Source organism: Xenopus laevis, chromosome 7S (assembly GCF_017654675.1).
Source record: "Xenopus laevis strain J_2021 chromosome 7S, Xenopus_laevis_v10.1, whole genome shotgun sequence".
In the NCBI taxonomy this organism is placed as follows: domain Eukaryota; kingdom Metazoa; phylum Chordata; class Amphibia; order Anura; family Pipidae; genus Xenopus; species Xenopus laevis.
In genome coordinates, this window is record NC_054384.1 from 33284260 (window position 1) to 33305371 (window position 21112).

Sequence of the window (21112 nt, forward strand, 5' to 3'; positions counted from 1 at the left end):
CACTGGACCTGAGTTTTTCTTAGCGAGCACCACAGAGCGATCCTTCTTCCCTTCAATGCCCAGGGCAGACAAATGTGGACAAGAGTGAAAAATCTAGATAATATGTTAAAGTTTGGCTTTCCACTCTACTGCACATATGCACCTTCACAAAAAAAGCAGGTAGAGAATTGCTTTGTGGTGCCTGTTGAGAAGAACCCCCGGGATCTTATATGTCAGTGCTGTCCTTTTCTAGTAATGAGGGCCTGAATTTATCTGGCCTACGTGGTGGAGGCCGATAATGGAAGCCAGTGCTGACCATGCCCCCTTTAGGCCACACCCATTTAAACCACACCTATGTTATCTCAAGGACTTTTGTCCACATTAATGGTGGTAACAGACACAAAAAAAAATTCTGGTACTCTGCATGGATAGCATTCATCACTCATATGTGAAAAATGTAAATCATGCTCTTAACCAGGAGTCCCCACACTAATTTGAGGTCTGCGTTTAGTGATGTTGTCCCATTATGATTTACATCCATAAAAGTATTGTTAGCATTCTGTTCCATGGGAAATATTACTTAAATATTGTTTTATGAGAAAATGTATATTGCTATATTTAACAAACAACAATTTTTTCTGTAACCTTAATGAAAAGCATGAAACAGGAGGATAATTTAATCAAGCTGTTAGTTGACAATGTCTTGAGATCTACCGATCACCAGCTAAATGTCTACTGGTAGATCCTGATCTACTTTTTTGGGCACTCTTGCTCTTAACTATACCATAAACATACCCTTAAAGCCATATGCCGTCTCCTCCCCTGTGGATAACTGTCTGTTAATACAGCAGCTAAGTAACGTTCTCTGTCTGCTTCTGACATACTCTGTCTGTTTTCATTAAGACTTTAAAGGGTCAGAATATACATGATCAAGATAAATAGTTCACTGCAGCCATCTTCCGGGTCTTTGTGTCTTCTTTCAGTGCTTCGTCAATTTCCGTCCATTTTGTCTCATGCACAGTTGTTGCAAACCGGTAAATTGCTCCCACTGCGCATGCACCACTTTGCAGGTCTTCCTCTCAGCTTACCGAAGACCCGGAAGATGGCTGCGGTGAACTCAGATGCTGTGACTCTGCACTGAGGGGTAAGTAAAAAGTTAGAGGCTCTATGTGGGGTGGGCGGTAGGATTTTTTCTTGGTAAAGGGTTTGTTTCAACTTTAATAAATATAAATGTCCGTATATTCCCCTTGTCAGCAAGGAACATTGTTGCAAAGCAAAACCTTTTTGGTTGAATAGAAGTGTTGAGGTTGATGATGAACTAATGATGCATGGTTCACACATGAGGAAATTCAAAAGAGAATAGAACATGTTGCCAGAAGGTAAGCAGGGACCTTGATTCTGGGATGGCAGTGGATGTGATTTACTTAGACTTTGCTAAAGCAGTCCCACACAGAAGGTTACTGGTTAAATTAATGAATGTTGGCCTGGAACATATTATTTGTACCTTTATAGAGAACTGGCTAAAAGATAGACTACAAAGAGTGGTGGTAAATTGAACATTTTCTAATTGGACCAGTGTTGTTAGTGGAGTACCGCAGGGCTCTGTACTAGGTCCCTTGCTTTTCAAATAGTTTATTAATGACCTGGAAGTGGGCATTGAAAGTACTGTTTCTATTTTTGCAGATGGTACTAAATTGTGCTATAGGTTCCATGCAGCCATTTTGCAGAGTGATTTGTCTAAGTTGGGAAACTGGAAAATGAGGTTCAATGTTGATAAATGCAAGGGTATGCACTTTGCCAAAAATAATATAATGCAAGTTATACACTAAATGGCAGTGTGTTTCTTAAATGAGAAGGATCTTGGGTTTTTTGTAGAAAACAAGTTGTCTAATTTCTGTGGCTACTAAAGCAAATAAGTTCTGTCTTGCATAAAAATGGCATTAACTCAAGGGATGAAAACATAATTATGTCTCTTTATAGGTCCCTGGCAAGGCCTCATATGGAGTATGCAGTGCAGGGATATAAATGAGCCGGAGAGAGTGCAGAGTGCAACTAAACTGGTTAGAGGGATGGAAGACTTAAATTATGAGGGTAAACTGTCAAGGTTGGGATTGTATTCTCTGGAAAAAGGCGCTTGCGAGGGGACATGATTACACTTTACAAGTACATTAGAGGACATTATAGACAAGTAGCAGGGGACCTTTTTACCCATAAAGTGGATCAACATACCAATGGCCACCCCTTCAGACTATAAAATAAATTTCATTTGAAGCAACGTAGGTGGTCCTTCACAGTGAGGACATTTAGGTTGTGGAATGCACTGCCGGGTGATGTTGTGATGCTGATTAAGTTAATGCCTTTAAGAATGGCTTGGATGACATTCTTGGATAGACTTAATATCAAAGGCTATTGTGATACTAAATTCTATAGTTAGTATAGATATATATATCATTTATGTGAAGGTATGGAGGGGTGTGTGTATGGATGCTGGGTTTTCATTTGGAGGGGTTGAACTTGATGGACTTTGTCTTTTTTCAACCCAATGTAACTATGTATGAAATGGTTAAGGAAGTTTTGAAACCATACCCATTTTTGTTCATGCTGTAAAAACATTTACAAGGTGCTAGAAACCAGAACACAGGAATATGCGGGATTCTATCCAGGCCCGGATTTGGGGAGAGGCCCCCTAGGCCCGGGCCTAGGGCGGCAAGATGCTAGGGGCGGCAAGCAGGCCCCCTAGCATCTTCTCTATAACATAGTAAAGCGGAGCGGTCCGTGACCGTCACATTTACAAACAGAGCAAACGCCACCCCCCCCATTGACCCGGCGCAGCAGCTTGTGTGGACTCCTGCTGTGCGCCTGCCTCTACTCTACAGAGAGTAGATAGCAAGCGGTGTCGGTGCAGATCTCCACTTCTTCCGGTCTGCGCTATGTGACGTCGCCACGTTACCATGTAACTGCGCATGCGCGCTTCATCGTGACATCACGGGCACGCACGGTGCCAGAGTAATTAGAAATAGAGTCTAGAGGATTGGGAAGGGAGCAAGTTCAGGCAAGAGCTGCTGAGCGCATGCGTGCACAGAAAATACGGGGGGGGGGGCGGCACAGTAGCAGGGCCTAGGGGGGGGCAGGAAGGGTAAATCCGGCCCTGATTCTATCACAGATTTTAGAATTTGGTAAATATTTCTTACTCTTCCACTTGACATGATACTCTGTCTAGGTGCTACCTAGGTGAATATGGATTACAGGATTGGAGCAAGACTTTGCCAAAGATCATTGAATGGAGATGATGTGAGGATGAAAGCAAAGTTAAAGTGCTAAAAACACTTGGTAACCATGCAGTTTGCTTTCATTTCACCTTGTGCTTATAGCTATGCTTTTTCATATATTAAAGGTGACCTGTGACCCTAAAAAAGTAATTCCAAGTTATTTTCTAGCATGATAATTGAGCGAAATATACTTTGCTATAGTGCTATACACTATATTTATTAGTTACATTTTGATTCCTTCAGTCTTACAATTACACAATCGCAGCAAGCAGGCAGAAGCCATTATCAATCATGTGTATGCACCAGGATGCCTCAGGCATAGAGGTGGAGCAGTCATTTGATTGACAGGTCAGATATTTAAACATCTTTATAACAGGTTTCAAGAAAATGAATTTGTGTTCCATGTTTAATTTGCAAAGGACTTTCATTATACAGCTTTTTATGCATAGGAGACAGGTCCGCTTTAAAGGAGACGTCATTTTTTTGTGTTGACCTAAAACTGTATCTGCATTTTTATTAAGAAGAATTCTAAAGGTATTACTAATAAAAGTAATTTTGAAGGTCTCGGTGCTGGACTAAATTGTCTGGCAAAACAGAATCGCTCATCTCTAGTTGCAAAAGTTTTGCAATAAAATTCAAATAGATTTCAGTGGTTTTAAATGTGTCATCTTTTGATAAACACACTGCTGATATTCCCTCTTCTGTCCTAGTTTGCAACATATTATAGTTAACACTACACAGAGCGCTGTTCCTGGATAATTTCATAGGTAATCAGTGGTGGAGACTGAATGCCTGTGATACTAGGCCTGGCTACTCAGCTTCTGGTTACTGGAATTAAGGGATAGTATATTCTATAGTAGCTGATTCCTTCTCGTGCCAAGCCTGTGTCTATGCCCTTACTTAAAGTGTAGTATATTAAAAGTTATTCAAATATGAAATTCCATACACAGGGCCCGATTTACATAGCGGGTCGCCCCTAGACCAACTGCCGTTCTTCACCCCTGTCCCCTCCCCTTTATTAGTGCATATTTTCGGAACGGAGCAATGGGTATTGGGGCATGGGAAAATTATTGTATCTCCTGTGCATCCGCAGTGTTTTTGAACCAATGTGGGTGTGGTTGGGCCGCATGCCGCCCCCTAAAATATTGCCGCCCCAGGCCCGGGCCTTGGTGGCCTTTCCACAAATCTGGGCCTGAGCACACAATAATATTCTGAGACAGTTTGCAATTGGTTTTCTTTTTTTTTTTTGTAGTGGGATGTTTTTATTTAGCCTCTTGTTTGGTAGCTCTTTGTAATTTCAGCAATTTACCCTAGCAACCAGGCTGTAGCTTAAGACTGGTCTATGAATAGCAGGGGTCTGAATAGAAAGACATGTAATAAAAAGTAGCAATAACAAAAAATTGTAGCTTCAAAGAGCAATAGTTTTTGGCTGCTGAAAGCTAGAGGCTCTCCCTGCGTTTTTCAGGGATAAGCTAGGCTGGGGGGGTCTATCTAGGTTATGGGGTAGGGTTTTTTTTAAGAAGGGGTTGAATTCTCCTTTATGGCCAGCATCTGCACAGGGCTGCCCTACCTTTATGCTGGAACAAGTACAGTAAATGGGAATATAGGCATACACAGATAGGGGCAAGGGGGCACCACGGAGCGCTTCCCTTCAGCTTCTTCTGGCGGCTGCACATGCGTATTACAGTAAAGAGCCGAACTGTAACTAAAAATTCAGCTTTTTCATTCTACTGTGCATGCGTCTGCCTCAGGAAATTTGAAGACATAAGAAGCCAGAAGAGAAGCGCTCCGTGGTGCTCACTGGAATAACCCCGGGCCAATAGGAGCATCGGCCCAGGGTTTCAGGTAAGTAAATACATTCACTAACATTAGGCAACCCCAAGTGGTTAACGACTTTCCTTCTCTGACAAACTGTGTGTGGGTTATAAAGACTATAATGAACCTGTGTATAGCTGTGTAACTACATTCATTATTGAATCTTATAGGTACAGGTTGGCTGTGGGTTTTCCTACAACCATTCTTTCAGTGTATTTGCCAAAAAGGAAATTAACCCCTACAGTTCCTTGCCCTGCTGCTCCCATTGTATCCACCACCTATACCTGTCCTCACTCTATTCACTGTCCTCTTTTACCCTTTCCCTTCTCATTCTGCTGAGTTACCTCCAAACTCACCTCTCCATCTCTCATAACCCTCTGCCTCACTCTATATATTTGTATAGATAGAAATATCTATAATATATATATTTGCACCTCACCCCTCTCCTGCTCCTGTCCTGTATCCACCTCATTGTTTCTCTTTTGGATGATTCTTATCTTTTAACCCTTCTACCACTCTGGGAACAAAGCAGCTTTCCCCTAAATTGAAATAGAATGTATAAACATAGATTCTATTTTGCTCAAACTATTCCTGCTGTTGCTACTCTACTTTATGTACAGTAAAACCCCCATTTCACATTTTTTGGAGGACCAGAAAAAGGTTTCTGTGTAAACCAAAATATGGGTATAAGTAATTTGTGTAATATGTTTTCTTCCTTGCCCCTCCCCCTTGGGAAATTTTCTGCAGACGCCCATGGATGGACTGCAGCAGTTATAAGGACTTTAATTATTCTTTCAGGTTTATAAAACAGGTGAACGTAATCTGTATTTGGAGGAAGTATAGTGTTTGTTGCATGAGGTTAAGATTTGCAAACAATTGTGCAAATCAATAGACTTGTGTTGTGGCTATTCTGGAGTGGTGATTGGTGCACATAAAAAAAGGGTCATATAAAGCAATAGAAAGGAAAAATGTAACTATATAGTATTGTGTGATAATGAATTCCAGTGGGAATGGAATTGTTACGGAGATGACACTCACAATTGCATTCATCCCTTTGATCACACATTGTCTTATTTAGATGTAATGAAGTATAGTTTATTGCTGAATCTTCCCTTTTGCTATGAATTAAAGTAAATGTCCACTTATTTATTTTCAGCAAGTCCCTATTGGCAAAATAAGTACTTTGACAACAGAGACATGTTGGCATAAATAGCAAGCTAAACTTTTTGAATGAAGTTACTGCTTACCCAATGTAGAGTAAAAGTGCTTTCTCATTGGAGAGAAGGTCACTGACCCGTGCCTTCTTGTATAGATCAGCAGTGTGTAACAGGAATCCAGCAGTACTGTGCATATTCTTCTTCATTTGCAGAGTATGAATTGTACTGGCAGCCAAAACAATTCTGCTAATGAGTGAGGAAAGGATGCTGCTTGTTTTGCATGGGTTAAGGAAACTAGCATTTTTGCTTACAAATCACTATTCTTAAAATACTTTTTTGGAAATAGGGACTTGTTGATGACAGATTGACACTGAACAGTTTGATGCACAGGATTACACAACTATGTGGCAGCAGAGACCCCAATTGAGCCTTGTGCATACATATTCCATAGCATACAATATGTATATCTACTACTACAAAAACACACTGCCTTGTTTATGTGTGGTTACATTTTGCAGATAAATGGACCCCAGAAAATCATATTTTTATGGCAAGTAAACCGAATCCAAAATGGGTTTGTACTCAAAAGTGCAAAGCAGGGCTAAACACGATGTTTTTTTACTCAGTCATATGTCCCACATATCCATAAAACATCCTAAATATGAACAGGTTTCTGCCAAACGGTATGATGCCCAATATGCATAGATTTACTAGATTATGTGGTGTATAGTGGCGCCAAAATTAATTTATAGCACACACAATTTTTACAGGTAAAAACAAGTTTAAATAAATGCAGATTATGATAAAATCACTAAAATCCAATAAAAACCAACACATTTGTAATGCCTAGTGAGGCAGATAGATTTGCATTGGATCTTAAATTAAAAATAGCTCAAGGTTATATATACAGCTTTCAAGTTGATTTATGTAGATTATTATATCTCAGCATTGAAGTCTGTCATCTTCCTGGATCTCGGACACTGTCCTTCTGGAAAATAGAAAGAGCACCGAGTTCTAGGCCTTTTCCTAGCAAACTCTAAAGTTATTGTATAAACTTCATTATAAGGAGATGGCACAGAACAACATAGGTGGAAGTGCATGTTTGTTCTTTAATTCTTTCAAAACTGTGTTCAAACATTTTCGTATGAACTTCACTGTTTTAAAATGTTTCATCTATCTCTCTTTTATGTTTATTTACAGGTGTTATGGCACCTAGACATTTTCCGGCGGAGCTTCCGACAGCTTACAACACACAAGTGTATGGGAGACTCCTGTATATTTTGTGCACTGAAGGTAGGAAGACTGTGAAAGATAAATTATTAGTGGTGGGAAAAAAAGAAGCAAGACAAACTGCCCCATAGCTGTTTAATGATTACATCCAGTATCACCATAATAAAATATTTGGAAAAAACTGTCAGTACTGTAAATTGCTTATGGGCTTTAATTTTTTTTCTTCTTTGGTTTGACTGACACTTGTATTAAAGAGGCAGGATAACTAGTGTTGTGGGTTTCAAAGTAAATGCTCACTGCTAATGGTGGTGGGTCTGGGTCCAGATCTTCAGCTGAGGAGTATGCACAAGAAAACATCAATGCAGGCTGGCACATACCGACCCACATGTAGTTGAAAACCAGGAACGTTTAAGAGTACAAATTTATTTTCCATGGTAATAAAAACAAAAGCCTGGCATGTTTCATGTCACCAAGAGACACTTGTGGAGTTATTTACTAAAATCTGAAATGTTCTCACTATTTTCTGAAAACCAATTCAACCAAACTGCCATGCACATTTTTACCATATTTATCAATAAATTTACCTGAAAAAATTGGTGCATAAAAAATACGCTACAATTTTGAAAAAATCTGAATCGACCGATTTTCCAGGAATTAACACCTGAAAACGTTGATTTTTTCGGATTACTGCCCGAAAACCACAGATTTTCCAAATTATTGTACGAAACCCAGCGCAGATCATGATATCATCCAGTTGTAAACGGGACATCTGTCATTGACTTGAGGCATACCATAGGTGACTGGCTTTTGCATTTAAAGTAATACTGACACTAACATTTTATATGAATATGAATGTACATTAAAAGTTACCTATAGGTCATTTTGATACTTTATGGCAAAATTATAAAAAGCATGCAAAGTCAATTTTATGGTAGATGTAAAAAAAAGGTTAAATTTCTGGTGTCAGTATCTCTTCAACATGTCGGATGTCCAGAAGATAAAGGAAGCGAATGAGAAATCGCAGGTAAAAACTACTTGTATCCAACTGTCGCATGAAGAGTAGTGTGTAGCATTTTGGAGTTCAGCCCTAAATCATGTCTGTAATGCTTAAAAATACTCATATGCAGCAAAAGTTGCTTTACTGTAATCCCAGTATTTCTTTTTTATACACGTGAAAGCCTAGATAACAAAAAGGCTTATCCTTCACTACAGTTGGATGTGTTTACAAAATACAGGACACCTTCTTTCAGTAAGGGTGGTGACACGCTAAGATTCTGGGCGACTTCGGAAAATGAAGCGTTCCGAGTGCCATCCCCAGGGCCACCATCAGGGGGGACAAGTGTCCCGGCAGTGCTGCACTTTTTGAGTCGGGCCCCCCTTCCGAGCACCGAAGATTTGCGGGCATTTTTGATTCCAAACAGCCGCAAATGCAGAAGTGTCAAACAGCCGAAGTCCCGAAGCAGCGAGAAGACCCGAACTCACGAAAACAGCCGAAATTTAAGTCCTGAAGCGGCGAAAAGACCCAAAGTCACGAAAGGAGGCGAAGTTGAAGTCCTGAAGCCACAAGTTCAATTCTACTTAACACCAATTTGTGTTTTTCCCCTGGCCACCAATGTATTATTTTAATATTCTATAGGCCCCTGCCATGAATGTTTTTTTTAAAAAAAAATTTTTTTTTTGGGGGGCCCTAATTTTTTTTACTTGTAAGGGGTGCCCTGGCACCAATGCTTTTTTAACCAAACTTTTGTGTGGGGCCCTGGCTATAATGTTTTGTTTTTTTTTTAATTTATAAGGGGGCCCTGACCATCAATAGCTTTTTATAACTTGTGTGTGGGGGGGGGTTACTTTTTTTGCGGTGATGTGTGGTCTTTTAACTGTGATGTGGAGTGGGTGGGGTCTGGGGCGGGGTCCCGTACAACAACATTTTCGGGTGATTTCTAATGGCGGATTTCAAAGCCACCAGGGCAGATAATAGAAAGGGACAGACAAACACTGCATTACACATACAAATAACTTAAGAAACCATAGGAAAATGGTAATGAATGTATATTGCAAAATTGCTAAGAATTATGTTTTGATTTACTGTATTAGGCAAAAAAATATCTTTTTTAAGTTGACATTCCCTTTAAGTATTACTGGAGCACTGCTGAGCTGACCAGCAAATACAAATACATTTTGTGCCAAAAGCCCAAGACTTGCTCAGATACTTAAATCATTTGGGAGGAATTAAAGGTTTGGGTTGTGCCTTTTATTACATTGCCTTATGCTTTTTATTTGATATTATTCACCTTAATTAATTAAGAAATAAATTACTCCATCTTATTTGTGAAAGTTGTTTCATTATTTTTCTTTTTTTTAATCCTTCAGGGAATCTTCAACCAGTTTCAGTGCAGCAGTGAGAAGGTGTTACCATCAGATACTTTACGTTGTGCTCTTGCTAAAACATTTCAAGATGAGCAGCGGTTTCAGCTGGGCATCATGGACGATGCAGCAGAATGCTTTGTGAGTACTGCTCACAGCAACTTGTTTATATAAACTGTAGTTGTGTTTCTGAAGCAAACACACCATTATAACCAGTGCAGAGTCACAATATAATATAATTATATATCATTCATTTTTTGGTGTTACTGTTCCTTTTAGGGTAGGGTGGCGACCCATCACGCACACACACACGTGTGAATACAATGTTTTGGTTTATTTTCACCAGTGGTTAAATGATAAGTGGTGTGCCACCCTACTGACATTGTACTTGATTCAAACATAGATATAGTTAATCCTTATTAGAAGCAAAGCTAGCCTATTGGGTTTATTTAATGTTTACATGATTTTCTAGAAAGATCCATTATCTGGAAAACACCAGGTCCCGAGCATCTGGATAACAGGTTCAATACACACACACACACACACACATATATATATATATATATATCAAAAAAGATCCTCAAACTTTGAGAAAGGCCTCGGAGGAGGCCGAAACTTTAGTCTCGCAATTAAAACTTTTTACATTAATATAAGTCCTGAGAGTGCGGATCTTTTTTGCTTATATCAATTTGACTTTTATGATACTGCACCCAGGCAAGTTATATTTTTATTCCTGAGTGCTGGCTACCCCGTGTACTATATATATATATATATATATATATATATATATATATATATATATATATATATATACACACACACACACACACATACATGCAGTTTTGTTCACATCACTAACCTGAAAGAAAGTGGGTGTAATTATTATTATTATTTTTTTTTGGCAGGAAAATTTATTAATTCGCCTTCACATCCATATCGCAGACGAGTCCAAAGAAGATATATGTACTGCCCAGCACTGCATCTCCCACCAGAAGTTTGCCATGACATTGTTTGAGCAGGTGCATTCTAATTTTGTGTTTAAGGGAAAAACCTAAACATTTTTTGACTTTATATCTGACACCATTCGTGTTACTTCTTACTATTGCAGTGTGTTTGTACAAGCTGTGGTGCCACTTCTGACCCCCTGCCTTTTATTCAGATGGTGCATTATATATCTACTACTGCCCTCTGGTAAGCTTGGCTCTTTTATCACTCTGTGTATGTATATATATATATATATATATATATATATATATATATATATATATATATATATATATATATATATATACACATATATATATATCTTTGGTATATTCTACATTTAACACAGTCACATAGCTTTGCAGAATTCATTGTTGCATTCAAGGGCACATGCATGTAGATATTCATTTAATTAAATCATTTACTTCTCTATGAAATACTGGGGCAAATTTGCATACGGCGCGAAATTCAAATTTCAATGGAGGAATATGTATCAGCACTACAAATGCCTAGAAAACCTTCAAATCATCAAATAAAAATTTTATTTTGCCCTACACATGTGCCCACTGTCTAGGTAAGTTGCCATGAGTCAGGAAATGTAGGGGGGAAGGAGGGGAGCCCCAAAATTTTTTTCGATCTTTTTCAGCCTATCACCCATAATGTAGAAAACACGCCAGCGTTTTTTGGGACTTAGAAAAAATTTTGACTTTTTTTGAAACAATCCCTATCTACTCTATTGCGCTTCGCCAGGTCTGAGGTGGCGAAGGAAGTCTAGCGTAAAAGGTAGCGTTCAGTACACTGCGCAAGTTAGTGAATTTGCGTAGTTACGTTGCTAGCGAAAATTCACCTGGCGTAAGGGTGCGAAGTAACACTAGCGAAACTACGCCAGCGTTCGTTAGTGAATTTGCGCAGTAACGAAAATGCCAAACGCTAGTGAATTAACGCTAGCGTTCGGCGCTTCGGCGCTTAGTGAATTTGCCCCACTGTGTTTTCCCCCAGTTGGATGTTTAAAATAATAAAACATAAATGTTACATATTGAACTATTGAAAGTGTAGGGCCTTGCATGACTATGTGGGGTGCCTTTTTATGTGAGTAGGAACATGCAAATATGATATATGTGGCATTCCATTCATGAGTAAATATTGGTATGAACATATTGTGAACAGAGGGAAAATTAGACTTACAGCATTATATATATATATAGCACTCCCTCTCAAACCATATTACTTAAATTATTTCCTTACCTTTTAAAACAGCAATCAGGCAATCTTTATGCTGGAGAGAAGAGAAAACCCCACCCCTGATATGTTTGGGGAACTGCTGCAAAAAGCAAGTACAATGGGAGACCTGAGAAACTGCCCGGTATGTTCACTACCAGATCCATGGAACGCCTTGTAGTTAATAATCTGAAAAGAGTTAAAATGGAATTTACATAAAAATTGGCAAGATTGAAACTTCTCTTTAAAAATGAGAGCTTGTATAATCCAAAATGATCTGACAATAAAATGTGGTATCTTTAAATTCATAATTAATATGTGTACTAAAATGCGGTATCTTTAAATTCATAAATGTGTACAGTATTTTGTGTAGTAAATGTGTTTCCTTGAATTTCAAGAGTAATTGTGGTGAAAAAATTCGAATTCGGCGAGTGCTTATGAATGCCCCTCAGATCATCACTATTGGGCTGGTGTGGGATTCTGATCACTCGGATTTAGCTGAGGACGTCATCCACAGTCTTGGGACCTGCCTGAAGCTTGGTGATGTGAGTTCACTATGTGGGTGACCAACCAATGGTTGGACTGTACATTTGATGATATTAGTACATTGATTTCTGCTGTATTAAACTGGAAACTCTTAGGACTGTTGTAAACAGGGCAGTTTTCAGCCAACATATTTTCTTTCCACCTCTATGTTTTCAGTGGAAACCATCTGACAACACTAGTGAAACACAATGGCTTATAAACCTTTACTCCTTCAGCTGTTGTGAACTACACAGCTTCCAACATTCTGACAAAGTCTCAGACACAAGTTTAAAATGCTATTCTTCTTCTACCAAAATCCATGACTTATTTATTTTCAGTGTTTAATGTAATTGTCTTTTCTTCTGAGGTTTTGTAGGTATATTTATTTTTCAGCCAGTAGTTCTGCTAGCTAAGCATTGACACCAGTTAATAGCCAGTACATATGATGTCCCCATCTGTGGGCTGCTAGTTGCTTTCTTTTCAGGCCATTCCTCAAAATCATGTTGTTCTTCTTTTGCTAGGTCATGCCCCTGAGCCAAAGTATCATATAGAATTATCACACAAAACTTAGATGGACAAAGGCATGAAGAGATTTTGAAAAAAAGCAGTTGGTCTTACAAGACAAAAATATGCAAGTTGTAAACCACCGTATATAGGCAAGGCAATACCCTATCTCAAAAGGGTGGGTAGGGATTTGTTGCCATTAAAATAAAACCTGACTAATTAGGCCAAGGATCCCCCTATCCCCTGGGGCATCTCTCATCCCCCTCAAGAATGACACAGAGACTTAATTGGTGCAAAATATGTGTGGAAGTCACTTTCTTTATTTATTACTTTTTGCTAAAAGGACTAGGTACCCCCTGACCCCCAGCTGCGGCTCCTATCACCAACCTGGGCATTGTGCCCACACCGTAATAGACAACCACAGGGAGCAGGGATCATGGGGCCAAGCGCCCTCTGTGACCAATCAGTCGCCCATCCTCCTGCTCCCAACCGTGTGCATAACTGGCGCTAACCCGCGCGTGCCCCCACGCTGGCGATTCCCCATAGACGCCAGTGCAAAAGTCTCCCCAGCGACTGCGGCCCAAAAGTCGCGGCGAAAAGTCGCCGCGAGCCAAACCGCGGCGCCACCGCCCAGTGTGGCCCCAGCCCCAAGCATCTGTCCCTTCTCTGCACCAGCCCCCCTTACCTCCCCCAGCCCGCCCCCTTTTTTCCCGCCACCAGGTATCTCTCCCTTTGTTCCCTTTGTATGTGTCCAGGGGGAGGGAAGGGGGGCTGGGGTGGCAGACAGCCCCAGCTACGTGACAAACTACCTAAAGCCCTGGGGGAAGGGGTCCCTTGCCTAAGTCCCACTCTCCCCTATACAGGTTTCGTTCCCTCAAAAACATGTATTGGATATGATTATTTTCAAACTTATAAGTTAACATCTTGAAGTTAATTAAGAATAACATGTTTTTCTCTATTCAGTTATTTTACAGGGTAACAGATGACCGAGGAAAACATTCTGAGCTCTATTTAGTAGGGATGATTTGTTACTATGGCAAACATTACTCTACTTTCTTTTTCCAAACCAAAATACGCAAGTGGATGTATTTTGATGATGCTCATGTTAAAGAGGTAAGAATCGTTGTACATTGCATCTCATTTTTGAGCTAGACAATGTTGCATTTGCAAGTTAGCCTTATCTCCACAACAGATCTACTTTTCTGTAAATCTGATTTGCAAGATATCAAAAATATGTGTTTAAATCTTTATACTGTATGTGCATATGTGACATTTGGAAGTGAGACAACTTTGAGCTCTTTTTTGAATTAGATTGGCCCAAAGTGGAAAGATGTTGTTACAAAGTGTATAAAGGGTCATTATCAGCCATTGCTGCTGCTGTATGCTGATCCCAGGGGTACACCAGTATCAGTGCCTGATGTCCTGGCTCAGATGGATCTACGTCAGTACACCAGAACTTGCTATGACAGTGAAGATTCTGGTAACTTTTTTGAGTTCATATTTTTCCTTATTTAATACTGGAATTTGCACTGCATTTGTTTGTATTTTGTTTAAGCTTTTTAACACCGTACTCTGTAAAAGATTTCATGTTTCAACTTTTTTTCATTTAGGCAGAGAGCCATCCATCTCTAGTGACACCAGAACAGATTCTTCTACTGACAGTTACCATTATAAGCATTCACACCATGAGTCTGTGGTGAGCTACTTCTCCTCTGAATCACAAGGCACGGTCATCTACAATCTGGAAAATGATGCAGCATCGCAAAGCAGCAGAGATACAGGTACCTCTTCCTAAATACTGGACAGAGTGTACTTGAATCATTGGTCATAAGAAGATATATGTAGATGTTTATGGTGTGTATGCATGTTTGTGTCTGTCTCCCTGATGAAGGTTACTGTGGTGTTAAGATCGTCTTAAAGGAACAGTTCAGTGTGAAAATAAAAACTGTAAATAGATGGGCTGTGCAAAATAAAAAATGTTTTTAATATAGTTAGTTAGCCAAAAATGTAAGGTATAAAGGCTGGAGTGACTGCATGTCTAACATAATAGCCAGAACACTACTTCCTGTTTTGTAGCTCTCTAACTCTGAGTCAGTCAGCAACTTGAAGGGGGACCACATAGTACATATCTGTTCAGTGAGTTTGCAATTGAACCTTAGCATTCAGCTCAGATTCAAAAGCAACAGATATGACCCATGTGGCCCTCCCTCAAGTCTCTGATTGGTTACTGCCTGGTAACCAGTCAGTGTAAACCACGAGAGCTGAAAAGCAGGAAGTAGTGTTCTGGCTATTATGTTAGACATCCAGTCACTCCAGCCTTTATACATTACATTTTTGGCTAACTAACTATATTAGAAACATTTTTTATTTTGCACAGCCTATCTATTAACCCAGTTTTTATTTTTACACTGAACAATTCCTTTAATGCAGAACTGTGACTCTTGTTAATTTTGTTTACTAGAACCTGGGTGTTTGCTCTATGGGTTGTCCTCCATTAATTAGGCTTTCTTTGTTAACTACAGAGTAGTCTGTAACTATATAATTGTTTGGTGGACAGTATGCCTTCAAGCAAGACCAGACAGTACACGCTATTGTCATGTCATGATTTATTAAAAGATGGAGTAAATATTATGTCTGCACAGAATTCAAAAACAGGAAAACCGTATTGGGGGGACTAAAGGTATACTCACTGGGGGTGCCAAAATGTTAGGCACCCCCAGTGATTATAATGGCTTAAATGATATTCCGAGACGGTGTTTCTGTAGTGAAAACTGCACCAGCCCAGGATATTTTTGGTAGATGCTTATTCACAATCTAAGTGTAAAAAGCCAACTTTTTGCACCTAAGTTCAGCTTTCACTCTGCTCATGCATCTGCCCAGGCCAGAAGAAGGAAAGATGGAAGAAGCTGATGAAGATTGTGATCAGGAGCTTCTACAGAAATACCCCAGGCTGGTGCAGTTTTTAGCAAACAGGAACACCTGGGAATCTAATAAGCAATTATAATGACACGTGGGGTACCTAGCAACTTTCAGGGTACACACATACTGATTGCAGCAAGACTAATCATAGCATGTACCTAGAAAAAACCAGGACTACCATTGGGATCCCTAAAGACAAAGATAATTGGCATAGCCACCAATGAAAAGCTTACATATACATTGAAGAACGATATGGCAGCCAGTGACAAAATATGGCTCCCTTGGTCAGCCCATGAAAATGACTCTCAGCTTTATTTGTCCCTACACTCGTGACGAGGGGACATATTCCAGAAAAAGTATTAACAATAATATCCCACCGCCATATAGCTATCGTTATTTTAAGCATATGCTAATAGTATGTACTCTTTTTCTTTTTTTATTTCTTTTGATTTTTCTTTTTTTTCCCTTTCTTTTCCTTTTCTTCCTTTATTTATCATTTTTGCATTAATATGTAACCATTGATGACAGGATACCGCACCCAGCAGACGACCCATTTCATGTGTAATGAAAGTTAATAAAGCATGTCAGTTTAAGAAAAAAAAAGTTTTTTGTTTTTAAACCTGTAATTCTGCTAGATTACCAACTGTGATCACCCAGAATAATTTGGTGAGTTTTTATATTACTCTGTTAGGACACTTGACAGATAGCGAGTGCAGCCAACACCACTTTTCAAGAAAAGGACCCTTTACAGACCGAAAACGAAGTTCCAGTCGCCCTCGGAGAAAAGGAGATGAGTCAAAGTCTTCTGGCTACCACAGCGAGGGTCAGTCTTACTGTTTTGTATTTTTTTCACATATTTCACTTCCATCATCATTACATTTATTTCCATGTGTCTTCATAGTTATAGTTTGGTAGATGTAATGGTTGCACTTTTTTCAATTAGGTGAGACGCTAAAGGAGAAGCAAGCACCCAGAGCAGGTTTGAAACTGTCCAGCAGTTCAAGCAGGCTGAGGGACTTTAAAGCTACTGTTAGCAATATAATACATAACAGACCATCCCAAGCATCACAGACTTCTTCACAAGGCTTTCACCATGTGGGGAGTAGCCTCGATCAGTCGGAAATCAAGCCACCTACAAACTTGACTATGAGACTGCGGGATTGGGAGATAGACAACAGCACCAGTGAAACAAAGTCTGGCTTCTCAAACAGATATCGCCCGACTTGGCGGCCTACACGCGAGCCATTAAATGTAGACAGTGTCTTCAGATCAGAAAAGAGGAAAAATGCTTCATACAGTCCACTTAGCCCTTTTTCCGAAGATTCAGGTAAGCTGATGTTCAAGGCCTCTAGATCAGGGATCCCCAACCTTTTTCACCCATGAGCAACATTCAGATGTAAAAAGAGTTGGGGAGCAACACAAGCATGAAAAATGTTCCTGCATGGAGTCAAATAAGGGCTGTGATTGGCTATTGGTAGCCCCTATGTGGACTAGCAGCCTGCAGAAGTCTCTGTTTGACAGTACATCTGGTTTTTATACAACCAAAACTTGCCTCCAAGACTGGAATTCAAAAATAAGCACCTGCTTTTAGGCCACTGAGAGCAACATTCAAGGGTTTGGGGAGCTCACGAGCTACTGGTTGGGGTCACTGCTTTAGATAAATCATTATTGTTATGTTTTTTAAGTGATCCCACTGCATCTGGTCTATATCTAGTGCTTTTGTTGTAGCTCCAATGCTGCTTCTTTTCATTCATGTTTATGAAGAAGTATGAGCATTATTTATAAATATTTTTGTTATACAGGTATGGGACCTATTATCCAGAATGCTCCAGACCTGGGGCTTTCCAGATAATGGACCTTTCCATAATTTGGATTTTCGTGCCTTAAGTCTACTATAAAAGCATTAAAACATTAACTGAACCAAATAGGCTGGTTTTACTTCCAATAAGGATTAATTGTATATTAGTTTGGATCAAGTACAATGTACTGTTTTATTCTTACTGAGAAAAGGAAATTATTTTTAAAAAGTTGGATTATTTGTATAAAATGCAGTCTATGGGAGTTGGCCTTTCCTTAATTCAGAGCTGTCTGGATAATGGGTTTCTGGATCACGGATCCAATGCCTGAATAGTAGTAGCAACTTTGTATACTGAATGTAGAATTTTGCTTTGACTAGTATGCTACTTTTCTATTGTTTTCAGTTGCAGTTTCTACCCTAGCTTAACACTTGTTCAGAGTTTAGACACCTAGCTGTCTTCCTCTGAAAGTTAAGAGTCTCATTTTCTTGCTTCTTTCCTTGTCCTTTTTAAACTTTAAGGAAAAGAAATGGCAACTAATGAATTACGAGAAATAGCCAACTCTGAATCAAAAGACAATCATCAGTTAAAATACAGAAGTTGGGGTATTGGGAGGGGTGCCCCACATTTTCTTGACCACCAGCAGCCTCGTCTAATCCAGAGAATGGAGTCTGGGTATGAAAGCAGTGAGCGGAACAGCAATAGCCCAGTCAGCATGGACTTGCCTATTTCAGAGAACTGTAGTGCATTCAGGTAAATATTTGTCCATTTATTCCTGTTTCTTTATGTTTGGTTATTTTTATTTAAAAATATTTTAAAATGTTACTCCGGTTCTGAAGCAAATTAAGCAATGGTTAACACTCAGTTTAAAATAACATCATAATAGTGACACTAGATCTCTTGCAGACATTTTGACCTTTCAGTTTACTAATTAATGTGCATTTTTGTAAGATTTGTAATGCTTTCTTTTTTTTTTTTGAGCAACTATGAGAAAGGAAAGACATTGAGGGAAACGCAAATCCTACACAAATAATTTTAAAACACGTCATTCTGTTTAGTCTAAAATGATAATATAGTTCACTTAAAGAATGTAGGGATAATTATAGGGGGTTCGATTTATATGTGAAAGAGGAAGAGACTGCCAGTAGCTGTTCTTGTCTTTGCATTAAAGTAAAACAAGATAAGCTCTGATAAGAGCCAGTACTTCTAATCCCACCTTGTCCCCAGTTCTTTTTCAGTTATAAGGTTATGTTACTTAACTGATAAAATGTGTGATTCTAATTATTCCAAAAGGACTGGAAATGTTTATGCTGGCTGAATGCTGTGTTTTTTTAAAATTAGAACTACTAATGTAGGGGTGCCCGAAAGTCATACTGTATTGAACCAGTAGATATTGAGCTGATATCTTGTAGTTCACAAAGCTCAGTTTAATCACCCTGATTACACCCCTTTCAGATTTTTAAAATAATTGCAAAACAAATGAGTAGTGTCTTTTCAATACAACAATGTTGTGAACATTTTAGAAGTGAAACTGGGTATTCTTACCAGGATCCTTCTGCTTTGCATACAACTGAGGAGAGGGCCTCCTTACTTCCAATGATCTTCTTGTGGATCCATTGCCCTGGTTCTAAATAAGCTGATCATAAAATCTTGATTAATCTATTGAGCCCCAGAAAGAGTTAAACCGGATTGGGATCTGTCGCCAAACGAGCGGATCTCTCTCCGATATGCCCACCTTGAGGTGGGCAATATCGGGCTGATCTGATCGTGGGCCCTAGGGCCCAACGATCGGATCCTAACGAACGGCAACGGGCGGTCGGATCGTGGGACCGCATCAACGAACAGATGCGGCTGCGATCCGATGGGATTTTTAGTCCCATCCGATCGAGATCTGGCAGACTTTCGGCCAGATCTCGATCGGGGAAGCCCATCGGGGGCCCCCATACACGGGCCAATAAGCTGCCGACTCGGTCTGTCGGCGGCTTTTATCGGCCCGTGTATGGCCACCTTAATCTCCAGATGCCCTGGCTGTGCTTTAATACCCAGTGGGTTAGCTTGTAGATTATTCCATGAAAATGGAAAATTTAGGGGTGAAAATGGGTTTCCTTCACAGGAATAATTCTTCTTTTCTTACAAATGAGAAGTTGCCTTATTCAAGATGTTTTCTTGTAATGCAAGAAGGCCCCATTTCAGAAGCCTGTGTACCCCTATAGTATTGTTGTCTCTAATCAGTGCATTTGTGTGCGCAACAACAAATTGTGGCTTGCAAAAACACTTAATTTAGTCCTATTGAGTCACCCATCTATTAGTTCACATATAAAAATAGTTATTGCACAAAATACATGTTTCTGTTCACAACCATTAGGCCCTGGTCACAGTGCTACTGTATATGTTTTTTGTTCCCCCCCATTTTTCTAAAAGACTTGAACTTCCACTGCACCCAGTGTACAATCCAGGTTTAGCTTTGTGTCCTGAAATTCACTTTTTGCTTGTACTTTAAGGGAATATCACTCAAGGAAAAGCCCAGGTACAGCTCCTACATGGCGAAACTTTCCGAAATCTCAGAGCAGCAGCACAATAGACATGGCAGATTCTGCCTCCAGTGTCTGGGTGAAGGTCCATCCGACACACTTGGGTAAGAGACCTGTATGTGATGAAATCTGTAAAAGGACGTTTACATGTTTCATATTACTATTTATATATAAGCAAAGGCTCTTTAATATATTTTTCTATCTAGATATGCTTAATGATTGCATGTTCAACACAATGAGGATTTGCTTCCTAAATATTTTGAATAATGGTTCCAAAGTAGTTCCAGAGTACAAAGTCATTGTGATTTTAAAGAAGGAACTTTGTAAATAAGATTACCTCTTTTAAACTTTACTTTATGGCCAACACAATCTGGATACTCGCCTTTCTAAAAATCGCAATTCAGAATATCTGTATAAAATTTCAAAACCAAGTGTATAAATATAAAGTTGGTCCTTCCTTTTCTGCTATAACAGTAGCTTTTCACTATATCAGGGCTGTCCAACTGGAGGCCCATCATCCCTCAAAGGTATATTTCTATGTATACTATAATCATTATGTGAAGTGACAAATAACTGTTTTACTACATGTAAAAAGTTGCATAGTAATACTCATGATGACTCATTTTAGGCGAGATTTTCTTGCATTCATTCATCCACAAAACCATAAGTTACTTGGACAGGGAAGCCTGACTTGCAGTTGGCAATTCAAGTCATCCCCAGGTATTAATTTGGGCTGAGCTTAGGCCACTGAGTTTCTTCTACTGCAGTCTCTGCAAACCACTTCTGTATGGTCTTAACTTTGTAAGAAATATTAAAGGCCTTCT

The 21112-nt window shown here is 39.4% G+C and overlaps 1 protein-coding gene across 5 annotated transcripts in view; it reads left to right on the plus strand.

The window, feature by feature from the left end:
* The window catches only part of LOC108697504 (inactive ubiquitin carboxyl-terminal hydrolase 54-like), a 60819-nt gene that overhangs the window by 23935 nt on the left and 15772 nt on the right, over positions 1–21112 (plus strand). For all 5 annotated transcript variants that reach the window (XM_041571106.1, XM_041571104.1, XM_041571103.1 and 2 more), the window contains exons 3-15: positions 7421–7513; positions 9818–9952; positions 10717–10830; positions 10920–11002; positions 12053–12158; positions 12412–12558; positions 14006–14155; positions 14354–14522; positions 14653–14823; positions 16653–16784; positions 16905–17288; positions 18279–18510; positions 20259–20392. In XM_041571106.1, the coding sequence (XP_041427040.1) occupies positions 7421–7513; positions 9818–9952; positions 10717–10830; positions 10920–11002; positions 12053–12158; positions 12412–12558; positions 14006–14155; positions 14354–14522; positions 14653–14823; positions 16653–16784; positions 16905–17288; positions 18279–18510; positions 20259–20392 (2050 nt within the window). The remainder of the gene's footprint in view (positions 1–7420; positions 7514–9817; positions 9953–10716; positions 10831–10919; positions 11003–12052; positions 12159–12411; positions 12559–14005; positions 14156–14353; positions 14523–14652; positions 14824–16652; positions 16785–16904; positions 17289–18278; positions 18511–20258; positions 20393–21112) is intronic.